General features: G+C 40.8%; 1 protein-coding gene across 1 annotated transcript in view; it reads left to right on the forward strand.

Annotated features, from left to right (window-relative positions):
• The window catches only part of GRIA3 (glutamate ionotropic receptor AMPA type subunit 3), a 144,790-nt gene that overhangs the window by 69,513 nt on the left and 58,639 nt on the right, over positions 1-16,638 (forward strand). The window contains exons 5-7 of the mRNA XM_030448850.1: positions 10,907-10,960; positions 12,129-12,290; positions 16,180-16,347. Of these exons, the coding sequence (XP_030304710.1) occupies positions 10,907-10,960; positions 12,129-12,290; positions 16,180-16,347 (384 nt within the window). The remainder of the gene's footprint in view (positions 1-10,906; positions 10,961-12,128; positions 12,291-16,179; positions 16,348-16,638) is intronic.

Here is a 16,638-nt window from a genome sequence, read left to right on the forward strand (position 1 = left end):
TTGAAAAGAGCAAATTTAATGCAATTCTGGTGACAGTAAAATTCCATTTATAATAAAAAGTAGAAGAAAAGGTACCCTTGTTTTTCCTAGAGGAGATTCCACTGATTTTTTTTTTCTTAATTTTATAGGGCATTAAAACAGGGGGAAAAAAAAAAGCTCAAAGAAAAAAAAAAAAAAAAAGAATGAATACTATTCAGTATTTTTCAGTCTGCTTGAAGGCAGTGCTCAGCAATACAAAACCCCTTCCAAAAGATTCTCATGTGAGCCTTGGGACTGAATAACTGCGACACTTCTGGGTTATATCCAAATAACAGTTTGAAGTGATCCTGACATGCAGTAGTGGTTTATATAAGCAGAAATCTGTTTCCAAAGACTCCTGTTCAATTCCAGAAAGTAATAGTAGGATTTTACTCTGACGTGCTGAGGGGACGTGTGGAGAAAATGGGAAATTTTTGCATTTTTAAAATGAAAAATCTGTGCCTCGGTTTGCCTAATTTCTTCCCCTCTTCCCCTAATGGATGTGAATCCTTTTATATTTTGAGCAGCTAAGACTGAGTTTCACTTTTTCCTCTGGAATCTGGGAAGAAGAAATGAGCATTTTTTATGTTTATCTGTGATTGCAAAAGTGAGAACATTCTTATAAGAGTGTTTAACATGGAGTTTCACGCAATTGCAAGCCAAAAGAAGATATCATCCTCTTTTTAGATATCATCTCCTGTGTCACAGGGATTAGGCACATGATGCAAAGATCACTAAAGAACTGCTTGGTAATGACTTGGATATGTCTTCAAAATGTATGGCAGTGCTGAAGCATCTGTGATTCCTCCAGAAGGTTTGAAAAAAAATAAATGTAAGATGACTTATTAACAGTCTTCATGGCAGTGGCATTAGGTGCTGGGAAGCTCTGAAGGATGCTAGTCTGGAAGTCAGTTTTGATTGTGCTGATTTTGATATACCTGATGTATTTTGATATCCCTGATACATTGAGAGCATCCCCAACTGCTGACAAGCAAGGAGGAAGCTTAAGAGAGCAGATGTGAAGTTGGGGATGAGGATGTTGTGATGGGGCCATGTTCTGTGGGGTAGGAGCTGGCTGCAGTGTAGACTGAAGGAAATTTAACCATGAAGGTTAAAGGGAAGGCACTAAACGTAGGGAAAGGCAATCAAAGGCAGCCAGCTGAACTTCTTTGCTTAACTTTTCTGAGTTAAGAATTGACTAATAAACACTGGTATCTTCTGAAAAGGTGGTTGTGTCAGTGAAGAGCATGTGACATTTGCTGCCAAGCTTACCAAGTTGAGCAGGTAACAAATTCCTGTTCTGTTGGGCTCTCTAGAACACTGGAAGAGAGATACCAGTGGGAGCTCTTTGTTCTCAGGTTAGCAAAACCTCCTGTCACCTCAGAGGTGAATCACAGGATAGCGGGTTGGAAGCATAAGATGTATTTCTACAGGGCCTTGGAGTGATGAACAACCCCATGGCACTTGTTGGGGTGAAATGCAAGATCTGACATAGTAATCTATGAGATGCAGTAGGAAGACAGAATACAGTGAGGATCTTTCTTTGTGTCCCTTTCCTGTCAGCTAATAGGAATTTCAGCTTCCCTTGTCTCTTTGGAAGAGCCATGTAGAGTAACTGGAGTTGCAGAGACCCAAATGCACTTCAAAAAAGTCACTCAAGCTTTGATGCCAAAGGTGCATCAAAAAGCTTCAGGTCAAGTAATTCTTGAACATCACACCAAAAAAAAAACCAACAATTCAGATCAGAGAGAATAACCCAGATCCCTTGATGTCACAGGTGATGACCTTTTGGTAGTGTCTGACCTGAGAAGGGTTATAGGTGGTAAAGAGGGAGGAGGACAGAACACTGAACTGGTGGTTCTAGAGGATGAAACCAATAAGGAGAGCACCACAGTGGGATTTGTCAAATTAAAGTAATTCTGACTCTCAACACAGAAAGCTTATTGTGATTTGGGATTTTTCAGATTTGGTTTTTTTAGGAGATATGAAGTCTCTATGTGACACTTCAGGCAAGTTTTGAACTTCAGATTTAACAGAGGCTTGAGAAAGTACTGAAACCTCTGTGACATTACCTTGGGTGAGAAATCAGTCCTTTATGAACATTTTTCAGGGAAGGATCTTTCTCAAAGAACACACTAGAACTATGTAGAAAATTAAACTACAGGCTCCTTCCTAAAATGACCTGTATAGTGGAAATAACTGCAGAGTAATATATTTAATTAAGTCATTTACATCACATAAAAACAGCTGTAAAAACAGAACAAAACTGGATTTGTACTTTATTAATCTCACTCAAGGAGCTAAAGAATTCACTAATTAATAATTTCTAGAACACATAAATATTTTCAAGGAAGCTCTCTGGAAACAAGTAGCTCCTCTTGAGAATATCTTAGAAAAATAATGGGCTAAGGTCTTGGCAATTTTGAGTATCCCTTTGATACACTAGAAAAAATATTTGTTATGATTGAACTACCTATATCTGATCTTGTGTTCAGTGGAATAGCTTTGAGCAAGGAAGGGTAGGGAAGTTCTGTTTGATTTTGACATGGAGGTCATGGTATTGAAGGATATGACTTATGAAGAGAGATGCAGTCCTGAGAGATACAATTCTTCTCATCAGTCTAAATGGAGAAGAGATATTGCTACACAGAAAAGTTTATTTAATTATTTTTGTTCAGTTTAAGGAGTAAATTGGGATTCTGAACGTCAGCTACCAGGGATTGTAACAGACTTCACCTCCTTGTCCTCCAGGGTCTGATGTTTTGCATTAGAATATGTGCATAAATAATATCTGTGCCATCAGATTAGTTAATCTGGCAATATTGCTAAATCACACTGAGGAAAATGAATTTAGGCAAATTGTTTTCAGAGAATTCACAGAAAACTTTTGTCATCACACTGAAAAAAATTAATAGGAAGTGTCATCCCCTCAGAACCCATGGTGCAGTTTGTAATTTTTTCACCCCAAGTAATTTCTAATGTAACCTTCTGTGCACAAACGGAGTGCGTGTTCACAATCTTCAGTCAGCAAATGTCAGATTAGTTATGGGAAAAGAAAGTTTAGCCATATGGAGGGAGGATGGCACAACTTTCAGATATTGCATTTAATTACATCTCCCCCCCCCCAAGGACAAACATGCACAAGCAGCATCTATCTGGAGATGGCCTAAAAGTAAAATTTCACTTTTCATGTGACTGTCATCAAGGAGCGAGGGAAGGGCATGAAAAGGGGGACAAAAGGGGAAAAAAAGGTATTAAAATGCTTCAGAGGCATCTCAGATCCCTGCATCCACCACGTGGATTTTTGTCCCCTTGTAGGAGCTTCCTGTTCTCTAGGAAATTATCTCCCAGGAGAGATACATTGCAGAAGAGCCAAAAGCTGTTTGAAGAATCTTGTGTAAGCTAAAACAAATAAATGATCTTGGAACTGTGCTGCAGAGGAAAGTAGGATTTCCAGTTAGGAGATAAAGTCACAAGGGGGCAGTTGCATGGAAGTGGAATTCTTAGGTCCATATACTGGACAGAAATACAAAAATCCAGCAATTGGAACTGTGGGTGGGGTTGTGACATTCCATAAAGGACATGAAGCCTCTGAAATGGGGGATGAATTGCTCTCAACTATATATGCAGTTATTTTTATCTGCAACAAGTAATATGTGTGTGGAATCTTCATCTTAATATTCAGTACATTCCTTGTTTAATATTTAACATAAATTTAATGCAGTGCTCATTCTTCACATGAATGAAATCATTGTTTACTGGGTATTTTACAGAGTCACAAACCCTGGTGGCCAGATTCCCATATCATTAATATGAAGTGAAGGAATAACTTGACTTCTCTGGGTTTGTAACTCCAGTTACAATCCTGAGGTTTTGACTCTTTGTATGAAGGGAGCCACTTTTGCCAAACACAGAAATAGCTTGGTTTCCAGAGAATTGAAGGCAGGACAAGTATCACTGGTTTGGCTGTGATAGACACCACGAGCTGTGATGGATCTTCCACTGAATTGTGGTACCTTGGGAATCTCATAGGCTGGTGGTGTTGGTGTGATAGAAAGAGACAAAAGCATGAACCAAAAAAGCTATTTTTTTAAAAATAAATTTACTCAGGGAAAATCAAGCCTTGTCTGGTGTTTCTAATCCTCAGAGGGAACTCACTCTTTCTGCAGGTGCATATATGTGTGTGTATTGGAAAACAAAGGAGTAGGCACTGCAGGCTTAGAGTATAATGGATCTCCTGAGGTTATGGTGAGCTTGTTTTTACTGTAGCACCTGGTTAAATGAGGAAAAATTGTCCTCACATTTCAGGAGAGCTTTGATTTTATTTTTTTATTTTATCCTACACCTGCCTGGAAAATTTACATGACAAGGGGTGACCTGTGCGAAGTAAACATAGTGAGGAATGATTATGTATGGCTGTCCAATGCAATTGCACCTTTGCCCAGATGCCAGCACTGCAGAAGGTCAGGACGTGGCTCTCACCAGTGCACTGACCCCAGAGAGCTGAGGTGCAGTGGCCACCAGCCCCATCAGCAGCTCTGCCACTGCCACCAGGCTCTGCAGGAGTGGGAGGAAGGGAAAAAACTTGTTTTTCAGCTAAAGAGCTTCTTTGTTTGGTAGAACCAGAGCTAAGATGCAGCATTTTGCAGATAGCGCCCCAGGTAAGCTGAGTGTCCTCAGTGATAGATTGGCAAGGACATTTTGGGCCTTGACTTCAGCTTTTATTGAACTAATTGGGCTGTCACCCTGACACTCAGTTCCTCTCCTTTCTTAAGGGTGTTCTGAAGGCCAAACTGGTGAGTGCCAGTAGTTCAGGAGGGTGCTGCATCAATGGGTTACAACTGCACAGTCATTCAGTCCAATATCAGAGCTGCTCAGACCTGAGAGAAGCTTTAAGTAACTCCATCCTTAGAACAGGGAGGGATAGAAACAAGAAAAACACCCAACCTGATACCCAGGGGAGAAGACAGTGTGCTCCACATCGATTTGGATTTGCCAGACTGTTGTTACCATGCTTGAAGTAAGAAGTGTTTGTTACCCGTGCTGTTCCCACAAAGTGCAATCAACACTGATAGCTGGTGCTGACAATGCTGCTGAAAAATGTGTAGACTTGAGTTCCAGTGACCTGTTTTTTGCTTGTTTGCTCCTGAAAAGAAAGAGTCATCACATCTGGCATTTGCACACTGCTTTCCAGGCAAAGGTGTCATAATTTTGTTTTTATAGCAAGGTATAAAAGTATGTTACTACTCAGCTGGAGGTAACTAAGCTCTCCTGTCCTCAGAAGCTTACTTAAATATCACTAGAAATGCTGGAGGTTAACCATGGGCTTTCTGCAAAAGCAGAACCTAAATTAATGTGTGAATAACCTTAACAAAGACTACAAAATTTTTGGTTTTTTACTCGGAGCTTAACGAAAATCTCATTTTTCTTGCTGTCTTTTTACAAACTAGGAAAGAAGAGCTTTAGAGTTAAACTACCTCATTGTTCCCAGCTATGCTTGCAATGGGAAGGCACTTTGCAGGAGATCACATCTCTGGCTGTCATTCTGTTGAAGTGGCATATTTCTGCCACTTGTGAGGTCTGAAAAGCACAATGAAAATCTTTAGACATTCTTTGTGGCAATACTGCCTGTCAGCATCAGTATTTTATGTTATGGGAAGATCTAATAGACTCATAAAATATCAGGGCTTTGAGCTGTAGTCGAGGTAGTCAGTGCTTTTGTGATTAATTTTTTTCTTCTTTTCTTTGTATTAAAGGATGATAAATAACTTTGATTAAATAGATTTAACTGACCAGGTGGCAGTGGAATCAAATGAAGGACAGATGCTTCAAAGAGGTATTAATTGGACGTGGTAGTTTTCACTACTGCCAAAATCATGATGGGTGCTTCTCCAGGTAAAATATCCTTTTAGCTTGTATTTGTCATTGACTCTTGAAAATCAAAGCCTACAGAGGCAGGAAGGTGGATTTAAACCTGACTGCACTGCAGGGCTCAGGGGTTCTGATCAGCAACTCAAAGGCCTGCAAGAAGCCAGTTACTCTTTGAAAGTGCCCTAAGGGTACTGGGACTAATTCTGCTTAACCTCTGTTAAGGACCTGAAGGTTATAAGATGGAGTGCACTGTCAGCAAGTTTGCAGATTATACAAAATTGGGAGGAGTGTTTGATAGACCAGGTGGTTGTGCTGCAACAATTTGCCAGGCGAAGTGGAGAAGTGGAGGCGAAGGTGAAGTGGAGAGGAAGGAACCTCCTGAGGTTGAACAAAGGGAAATGCAAAGCCCTGCACCTGGGGAAGAATCAACCCCTTCACCAATGCAGACTGGGCAGAGGTTTCCTGGCTGGAAAGCAGCTCTGCAGAGGAGCTCAGGGTCCTGACAAAAATTGAGTACAAGCCAGCACTGCAGTCTCATAGCAAAGAAGGCCAAGAGCATCCTGGGCTGCACAGGATTAGCACGGTCAGGAGGTCAGCAATGATCATCCTGCCCCATCCATCCCCTGCTTCCCTACTCCTCAGCATCTGGAGTGCTGTGGACAGTTCTGAGCCCAAGAAACAGGGAAGATATGGACATTCTGGAACAAAACCAGAAAAGGGACCTCTACAACAATTAGGGAGCATCTGAGGTACAAGGAGAGGCTTAGACCATTTAGGGTGCATAGGCTGCAGGGGAGGAAGCTCAGGCTTCTTCCTTAATATTCCTCCTTAATATCAGGGATATTAATCATGGCTGCAAATATCTGATGGGAAGGAATGAAGAAGATGGAGCCAGACTCTTCTCAGAGAGTCTCACAGAGTTTCAGATTTCAGAGGTGCCCAGTGACAGGACAAGAGGCAAGGTCACCAACTGAAATGCAGGAAATTATGTTTAAACCAAAGAAAAATATTTTTTATAATTTGAGGGGGTCAGACACTGAAACAGGCTGCCCAAGGAACTTGTGGCATCTCTGTCTTTGGGGTTATTCAAACCCTGACTGGACACAGTTCCGAGCAGCCTGCTCTGCCTGCCCTGGTTTGAGCCAGGGGGTTGGAATAGGCAATCTCCAGAGGCTCTGCTAAGCTCACCTGCTTTGTGATTTCCTCCATCCATAGGAGAAAAATTACATTTCCTTTTTAGCAATCACAGACACACCGTTGATATTTTTTTAAAAAAGATTTGACTGCTGAGTCCCACCTACCAAACTTGCACTATTCTTCCATCACTTGATTTGTTTTGAACCCCCAGAGTCCCGTCTGTCATTAACCCATTCTTTCCTTGCCTCTGGTCTGTTCCTGCTGTTCACTCTGTGCTTACCATTCTAGTTTTCATCAACTCCCTATAGAAATATTCCAGTGAAACCCCTGGATCTGCTGTTTAAAATAACTTCCTGCTTTGACTTCCACCTGAGTGTTCACCACTCTCCTTGGCATGTTCCCTTCAGCCTTAACTCAAATGTTTAATTTTATGGCCAAAAAACCCAGATTCATGTCCTAGAGCAAGAATTAGCTGTGGTTGTGACTGGAGTAAGGAGGAAGTCAAAAGGCAATGGAGTAATTGTGAAGTTATTTTAGTTTTATTCATTTTGTATTATGTTAAATTTATTTTGCTTCCTCTTTGCTGTTCTTCCTCTGAAGTGTTTTGTAGCCTTTGAACTGTGTAATTAGAGAATCATCATTATTGCTTTAGAAATATCACAATGCTCCATAACTTATGTAAGCCAGTTAATCTCTCTAATGCTGTCTTTCAAAACTGTGAGAAAAATGCAAAAGCTAAAGCCAAAAATTCTTGCTGCCTATTTATTGTCATGATGAGTGATGCAGTGGAAAACAAGACGTCTTTATGCTTTCATTCAAAAAACAACTTCCCCAGGCAAATGAAAAACTAATATTGGCAGTGCTGACTTAATTTCTCAAATCTGGCATATAGGTCTCTACTTCCAGCAAGCCTGGTGCTAGCCAGCAGATTTGACTTTTATTTTAAAACCAGATACATTTTAATTACGTTCCCTCTAGATTTCCTCTTAATTAATTGGAAATATCCGAAAAGTTAATTAAAAATACAAACTTTATTTGATTCTATATCAAACTTGACATTATGATCTTTTTATCTACAAAGCAATAATTATGTGAGATCAGAAGACTGAATTATTCATGATAGTTTCCAGCCATTTTTTCCCTCCTTCTTTGTTCAGTATAAAATCTCATAAGCTTTTCTTTCAGTAAAGGTGAAAGCAATATTAAGTCTGGGAAGTGAGATTTGCCAGAGACATGTAGCTCTGTGAAATCCTTGTCTTGTAATCCTGGCTTTCTATTCACCACCACTATTCAATATCCCACTTTCTATATAAGCTTCACACTATAGAAGCAGTGGGTGAGATTTATTTGTTACACTCCTGTTTTCTTTATCCACCTCGTCCCTCCCCTAGGAGTAACTGATATCTGGGATGGGTTTTGCTTGGCTGGCAAACCCCACAGCTCCATTCCTGGTGCTGGACAGAGGGTGGAAAGTGAGGGAGGAGGAGAGTTGTGCTTGTTAAGATCTAGGACAGTGTCTGCAGTGAATTTTAAATACATTGTTAAGATCCAGTTAAGTAATTATGAACCAACGTGGTTGGTTGTGTAAGCATCTGAAAGATGCTTTATGAATCAAAGCTTGCCTGTAGTATGTTGGACCTCTCCAAGGGACTCATCAGAATTATTTTTGGTCATTCTGGAGACGTGACAACAGATGCAATGGAAGTTGAGTCTGATCTATGCTAATGAGTCCTACATTTCCTTTTTGCAATATTGGTCCTGATGCCTTTAGCAGCTCCAAGTATGTTTTTCTTCCAGCCTCCGACTTCATCTGTCGTGGCATTTTTCCCTTAAACAAACACATTTCTGGGTAGAAGTGTAAAAGCATTCTTCTTTGTTATTAAGGTTAAAACAACAAAAAATATTTTTTTAAAGAAGTTCTCTGTCTCTAACCTTTTAAAAATAAGTTGTTGCCTTTAAGGTGAATTAAAACATACAGAGAATTCAGTATGCAAATAACATGCACACCAGATGATCTGAAGGAAGGCTGCACATTTCCATAGAAAACAAATGAGTGTAGGAAAGCAGATGCTTTCTACCAACAGAGTGTACATACAGTTCTCAAGAGGACCTGAACAGCAATTTCTTTTCAGACTGCTAGAAGTATGCAAATTCCTACAGAATTAAATGTGAATTTTAAAGAAATGGTGTCTGTTAAGGACAAGACAACCCAAAGAGGCAATCGGGAACTTAATCAAGAACTTTAACATGCTCAGCAGGGTATCTGGAGTCCATGACTCAAGTGTCATCTCCCTTTAGCAAAGACCTAAATGGCCATGTTGAAAAGATGTCTTTTAGAGTATAGCATTTGGAGCTTTTATCTGTGACCACAGAGAAGTGTGTTACTACAGTATGTATAGATTTTTAGATGATTCTCTCTCCAAAAGCATCATATGTTCACTTGAGCTGCTCAAAAGATACAGCAGTGACACATTTATGGTGTATTGCCAGCATTATGTTTGCTGGTGTTGACCATTTTTTATTCTCTCCTGACACACCTGTAATCACCACAATTATTGATTCAGTTCTTACTGTTGGGTGTTAATTCCACCTGATGGCTGGGGGACTGGCTGGCTGGTACAGAGGTTATAATCTGATCACTGCATGGGTTTAAGCTCTGCCAGGGGAGGTTTAGGTTGGATATTAGGGAAAAAATCTTTGCAGAGAGGGTGATCAGGCATTGGAATGGGCTGCTCAGGGAGGTGGTGGATTCTCTATCCCTGGAGGTTTTTGAGAAGAGGCTGAATGTGGCACTCAGCGCCATGGTCTGGAAAGCACAGTGGCAGTGGATCAAGGGTTGGACTTGATGATCTCTGAGGTTCCTTTCCTGGATGATTCTGTGATCTGAAGGCAGACAAATAGTGCAAGGGGCAGTGGCACAGCCTTGCACAAGGAGGGTTATGGTAAGCAAGCAGCATAAATATAGGAAGTGTGTTTTTACTCCTCATCCTTTCTGCAAAAACCCAGTATTACCTGAGTGGGGACAAGCCCACAGGAGGGCAGAATTCTGGCTTGCCAGGCAGAGCTGCCTCCACTCTTCCCCATTATCCTTACAGAGTCCAGCTGCTCATCCTGCTGCTTTTTTTGACTCTTTAACTATTCCATTTAATGGTTCCATTTGCACAGGGAGATGCCCCTGTGGGATGTATGGTGGTGTAGTGGGATGTGTAACATCCCACTGAGTAGAAATTTTACAAAATGTGTAAGGTCAGCTGTGTCCATTTAGGTGCACTGGAAACAAGAAGTTTTCAGGCCTTTTGAAAGCTGTCAAGAAGGCAATGAAGGTCACTGCTTATGACTTCAGGAATTCAGAGCTGACAAGGCTTGGCCAGGGTTCTCATGCCAAGAAACCCCTGGTGTGACCTGGAACCTGCTGAGCCCGCTGTGCTGGTACCGCTTCAAGCACCCATTGAGTGGCAGGGCTGTGTCCCCCCCCCCTCATACAATCCACAAGCAAGAACCAAAGTAAACAGGAGTTTTCTGAGTGAGTAGGTAACAGTGTTAACCTTGTTCCAGAGCAGAAATACCCCAGCTGATAACTAAAATTAAGATGCTCAGCAGGGGAGCTGCTGTGATCACAAGGGTGAGTGTTGGCAGGTAAGGTTACCTTTGCAAGCAGACTTTCCTCATCCATCTGAGATGCTCTTCTTTGTGCTCTGCCTGTGTGTTTTAGAAAAACAGATGACTGCATTGTGTCTGTAAAGCCACAGATCAATAATACTTGTGCTGCCCACGGATTGGGGGTAGAGGAATACCAGAACATTCATTTTCTGTCTGTTTCCCACTAGTTAATAGGCATTCTTTTTCAACTGAATAATGTGTAATTTTTTTCTCTACACAGGTTGTAATCCTTGGCAAACATTCTAGAGGCTATCACTACATGCTAGCAAACCTGGTAAGAACTTTTCTTCATTACAAATGTTCAAGGGTAATATATTCTTTTCAGGTTGTGGCAATTTTAATCAGCAAAAGAGGAAACGCTTGGATGAGTTCTTGGATTTTGAGAAATTACTTCAGTGAATGCAAGAACTGTTATGCTATAGTTATTTGTACACAGTTACCATCTCTTTTTTAAGAATTTCATAGCCTCTACTAATTTTAAAATAATAATTTAATTATGTTTTTTACTAATTTGTATCCTCATAAATAAGATGCTTAGTAACTGTAATCTCATGTGTCACATATGTGAAATTTAAACACTCCAGGAAAAATTATTGTAGAATATTTTTGAATAAAGTAAGTGGTGAAAAGCTGCAAATTAGAGCAATTCCTTCAAGGAAACCAACCAGGCTGTTTAGCTGTTCTTTTGTATTTCAGAGTGTTGGGTTGTGCCTGTCTATGTGTTGATCTGCCAGGACAAGGCAGTATTTTTTAATCTTTATCAAATCTTCTTCTGGATTCTAGAATTCACTTTCAGGGATGTTTATGATGCCATCTGCTAGAGTTCTTTAGATAAAGTATTACATTGTGATTGCTTTTGCAGCAAGACTAGGTTTTGGGTGTCTGTTCCTTCTGTGAGTGGAAAAATACCTTTTTTTCAAAACTCCCACTTTCAAGTTAGCAATTCCACTTTGAAGAAATTTCTCTATATCTATGTTTTGGTGTGTTTAAAGCAGGAAAACAATTTTTAAAATACCCTTATTTAGTATAAGTACTGCTTGACTGTAAAATGTGTCATTTTGCATTAGAAGAAGCAGTCATGATCTCAGTGTTCGTTGCAATGCTGGGCTTCTTAGTCTGGGATGCCTTTTAGTGTGTGTAACCATTGACATTCAGCTAAACATGACTGCAATCAAGTCATGCCTAGCAGAAAGATGCCTATTTACTATACCAGGTATAAATAACAACAGAGTGGGAGAGAATCAATGTTATGTTTGCAAGAGAAATATTCAGTAATGCTGTGATGGAGAACTGCCTGGCGAGAGGTGTGACTGTCTCCTGGATAGAATATTTGAAGCTGACAAGAGGGAAAGTAATCAGGTTTTTTTCATGCTACACTTAGAACAGGTAAAACTGAGGCTTTGGGTGGCAATGAGTCTTTTTCTCTGCACGTGTCTTCCCAGGGTTTCACTGACATTGTTCTGGAGAGAGTAATGCATGGAGGTGCCAATGTCACTGGCTTCCAGATTGTTAATAATGAAAACCCAATGGTTCAACAGTTTCTACAACGCTGGGTGAGGCTGGATGAAAGAGAATTTCCTGAAGCCAAGAACTCACCATTAAAGGTATTGATTTTACCAGTGATGGAGTTGCTTTTAACAATTATTTGGGGGGTTTTAACCCCATGTGTGTACATGTTCCCTGATTAGAGTATGTTGCAATATTCACTGCCTTTCCAGAAGAGAAAAAGAGGGGTTAGCTGGCACCCACCATGGTGGGAGTTCCTCAGAGGCAAAGGCTTGGTCTTGCAAATCCTTTCATTGTGCCCTAGATAAAGAAACCTGAAGTTCTTGTCTTGGAGTTGGAGCTAGCATGGTTAGTTCTTAGTCCATTTTAATAGTAATAGAGAATTTCCTGTGCAAAATAAAATAGCTCCAGATTTACTGAGGAGCCACTGCCACCTCCTTGTCACTGCCCTCATAACCTAACCCTATATATTGCAGCACTTTCACTTAAACACTCTTGCTGTGATATCTGCAATCAATCCAATTTTCCAAATGTTTTTTTCAATGAGTCCCAGGCTCACCAAAGCTGTCATAAGTTGGGGGAACTAAAGGCTGCTGTTAAGGGACTCACAACCTGTTCATACCTCCCTCAGATTATTTTTTTTTTTTTCTGCTTCAGCATCTCTAGAGTAGAGGGAGATTCTATTCACTGTAGCATATTTTTGAATAAAGTAAGTGGTGAAAAGCTGCAAATTAGAGCAATTCCTTCAAGGAAACCAGCCAGGCTGTTTAGCTGTTCTTTTGTATTTTTGTATTTTGTTGTTGGGTTGTGCCTGTCTATGTGTTGACCTGCCAGGACAAGGCAGTATGTATATAGTATGTTAAAGAAGTGCATTAAAGATACTCTGTCAAGCGATGGAAGCCATAAAACCTTCTGGGACCACTGCTTATTTTTAATACTCTTATTAGTTTCTTGCTTTTTCTTCCTGTTTTGGTGGGGCCTGTTCTCTATCATCAGAATGCATAGGAGAATAAAATCTGGGACAAGAGGTGGGTGAGAGGACCTTAAATTCTGTCACTCCAACAAATCCAGTCCTCCACATTGTTTGTGCTGCCTCAGGGAAACCAAAGCTGTCCCAAAGCCACAGCCAGGATGAAACAGTCCATGTATTTCCTGCTCAGTTTGGGAGGGACACGTGATGATTTGGTATGAACAGATTTCAAATTCAGAATTATTCCAATAAACTGGAGTAATGGCTTGATATCAGTAAAAATAAATTCAGGGAACATAAAGTATTCGCTAGGAAGAAAAATTTAGTCCAGTGCAGTGCCTGGGCAGAGCTGTTAGCACTGTGTTGGTGTGGGACTACAGACAGAACAGGAACCAGGTAGGAGGTTCTGCTGCCAGAAGGCCAATATCATTTCATAGAACCATAGAATCATAGAATTGGCTGGGTTGGAAGGGAGATCATCAAGTCCAACCCTTGAACCACCATTGCGGTTGCTAGACCATGGCACTGAGTGCCACATCCAGTCTCTTTTTAAATATCTCCAGGGATGGAGAATCCACTACTTCCCTGGGCAGCCCATTCCAATGCCTGATCACCCTCTCAGTTAACAAATTCTTTCTAATCTCCAACCTAAACCTCCCCTGGCACAACTTAAGACCGTGCCCTCTTGTCTTGCTGAGAGTTGCCTGGGAAAAGAGACCAACCCCCCTCTGGCTCCAACCTCCTTTCAGGGAGTTGTAGAGAGTGATGAGGTCTCCCCTGAGCCTCCTCTTCTCCAGGCTGAACACCCCCAGCTCCCTCAGCCTCTCCTCGTAGGGTCTGTGCTCAAGTCCCTTCACCAGCCTGGTTGCCCTCCTTTGGACCCGCTCCAGGACCTCGATATCCTTCCTGAACTGAGGGATATCTGAGGGATATTTGAGACATCCCTTTCCATCCCTGGGAACTTGTGATTTCTTTGGGATGGGAAAATTATCTTAATCCCATGCCATCCCACAGGAAGCAGAAAAGGCACACAGAAGCCCCCAAAACTCTGATTACTGTATTGTTCCCTGTCAATTAGGACTCTAAGCCTGCTTTCTAGAGCTTCCCAGCAGTGATGCAGAAGTGAAGATAAGTATCACAGTAATCTTCAAAGCTCTGAAATATATGAAGTTAACCTGGGTAGATTTTATTCCACTTGAAAGCAATTTACCTCGAGGGAAAAATTACTCTCCCTCCTTTTAAAAAAGAATCTTAAGAATATGGTACAAACACATAGATTATATTACCTTTCCATAAATGTACTGCTCATTATAGAAATATGCATGGTATTTGTCAATCAGACAAAAAGCATACTTAAAAATTTATGTACAATAGTTTTGATTAGAAAATAAAATTGCCTAGAGATTAAAGCCCTGATGTTTAATTTATTCTGTATTTTATCAGCCTTTCCCTTCTCTCTCTCTTTTTTTTTTTCTTTGCATGCTCATGCATTTATAAGTAGAATTCAAATAAAGTAGAAAATTAGATAGCTCTCTTGGCATGACTTGGAAAGGACTGCTTTAAGGTTACTGACAATCAATGCAGCCTGCTGAAAAAAATCATCAGCATGTAAGTTTTATGTAGTTGTAGGCTGGACAGCTGCTAGAGGATTTTTGTAATACCAAAGCAAATACTGTAGAATTCCTATCTGGTGCTGTATTTTGTGGAATATGAGCTATGAACCTTTGTTAATTTACTGAAAGAGGAGAGGGTGATCACTGCAGAGCATCACAGGAAAAAGGTGAAGGTGAGCAGGAGAAGAAGAGTGGCTGTACCTGGGGACAGTCAGATCAGGAACCACCCCACACATGCACAGTAAGATGTCATTTAAAACTTGGATTTCCACCTTCCCTAAGTAGGAAGACCTGGGCAGCAGATCTGCTGGCACTAAAACCAACCTAAGGTTCTTTGGCAGCCAGAACCTCTACCATATCACACAAACAGCTGAAAGAAGGGCAGATGCACCACTACTTCAAGATTATTTCTTTTATTCACTTGCAAAACACTGTGAAAATAGAAAGGGTGAGTTGCAAGGGTTTGAAATCTGGTCTGACACACTGAGCCCAGTGAGCTGCTCCCATTATGTAGGTGTTTAAATGGTCCCCTGCACACAGACCCTTTAGTTCTAGGAGGGCTGTAATGCTGGTGCAAACTAGGGATGTCATGCATGCAAAATGTGGGCCACTCTAGAAGAGAAGAGCTTTCAGAGAAATACAAAAAGGTGGAAAATCTGTGGAAAAAACACCTCAATGACATTTCATGCTAAATGTATAGCACTGGGGTGCTACACCAGGTAAGTACAACAAGCAGTGGATGAAGCTGACAGGAAGATGAGCAATTGTTTAAGGACTCTGGAGTTTTCCTGAAAAGTTGCTGCTACTCAGATTTACCATGGATTAAGAGAAGACAGATGGGGAATTACCAAGAAGATGTGATGCCTAAAATGTATTTTGTGATTACTTGTTTGTATAGCTGTCTTCAAAGAAAAGTAATCTGATCTGTTCCTTGCCACAGATGCTACCTAATCAGGATTGTGGTCCAAACAGAAATGATTTATGTTAATTTCAATTCAAAACTGTTTTGGCAGTCTTGTTAAAAAGAAAAAGAATACTCCAGGCAGAAGCCACATATGTGCTGCTCTTTGCTATTGCTAGCAGTATGGGCCACTGTGGAATTACAGACTTCTGAAGTGACCTCACTTAGATGAGCAAGCTTCCAAATAAGTTTATACTTTATGCAACTATAAACTGGTTTTGTTTGGTATGTGCTAGACAAAATGAAAATATTTTTTATTTGTTGACTGAAGTAGATGGAATTGTTAAACTCCATGAAGCACCTGCGGCGAGACAGAGCAAGCAACAGGGCTTGTGAGCATTATTCTTCTATGAGTATTTTAACAAAAGAGTAGACTTGATAAACCTTGGGCATTTCTAAGACTGCAGTTTGTTACCATATATTTTTATTTCCATCAATTTTAGTATACATCTGCACTGACCCATGATGCAGTCCTAGTCATAGCAGAGGCTTTTCGTTACCTCCGAAGACAGCGTGTGGATGTCTCCAGGAGAGGCAGTGCTGGAGACTGCCTGGCTAACCCTGCAGTACCCTGGAGCCAAGGAATTGATATAGAAAGAGCACTGAAAATGGTAAGGGCAAACATACAGGCTAATGAAGATGAATATTCCACAGTAGCAGCAATTCTGCTGCAACCAAGCTTGCGTCCTACTCCATGAGTTTCTGTACTCACACAAACAGCTGCAGCTCCTCAAGGAAAAAGAAAGAACGGAAAAAAAGAAAAACCAGAGTTCATAACAAACTCCAAAGGATGACTAAAATCTAAAATATATTCAATAGAGAGCAAGCCATAGCAAGTCAGCTCTTTGGCCAAAACCACATCCCTCTGGCAGCAGTGCAGCAGCTGCCTGCTAGTCCATGAC

The sequence above is a fragment of the Calypte anna genome, chromosome 4 (genome assembly GCF_003957555.1).
Source record: "Calypte anna isolate BGI_N300 chromosome 4, bCalAnn1_v1.p, whole genome shotgun sequence".
NCBI classification, from domain to species: Eukaryota; Metazoa; Chordata; class Aves; order Apodiformes; family Trochilidae; genus Calypte; species Calypte anna.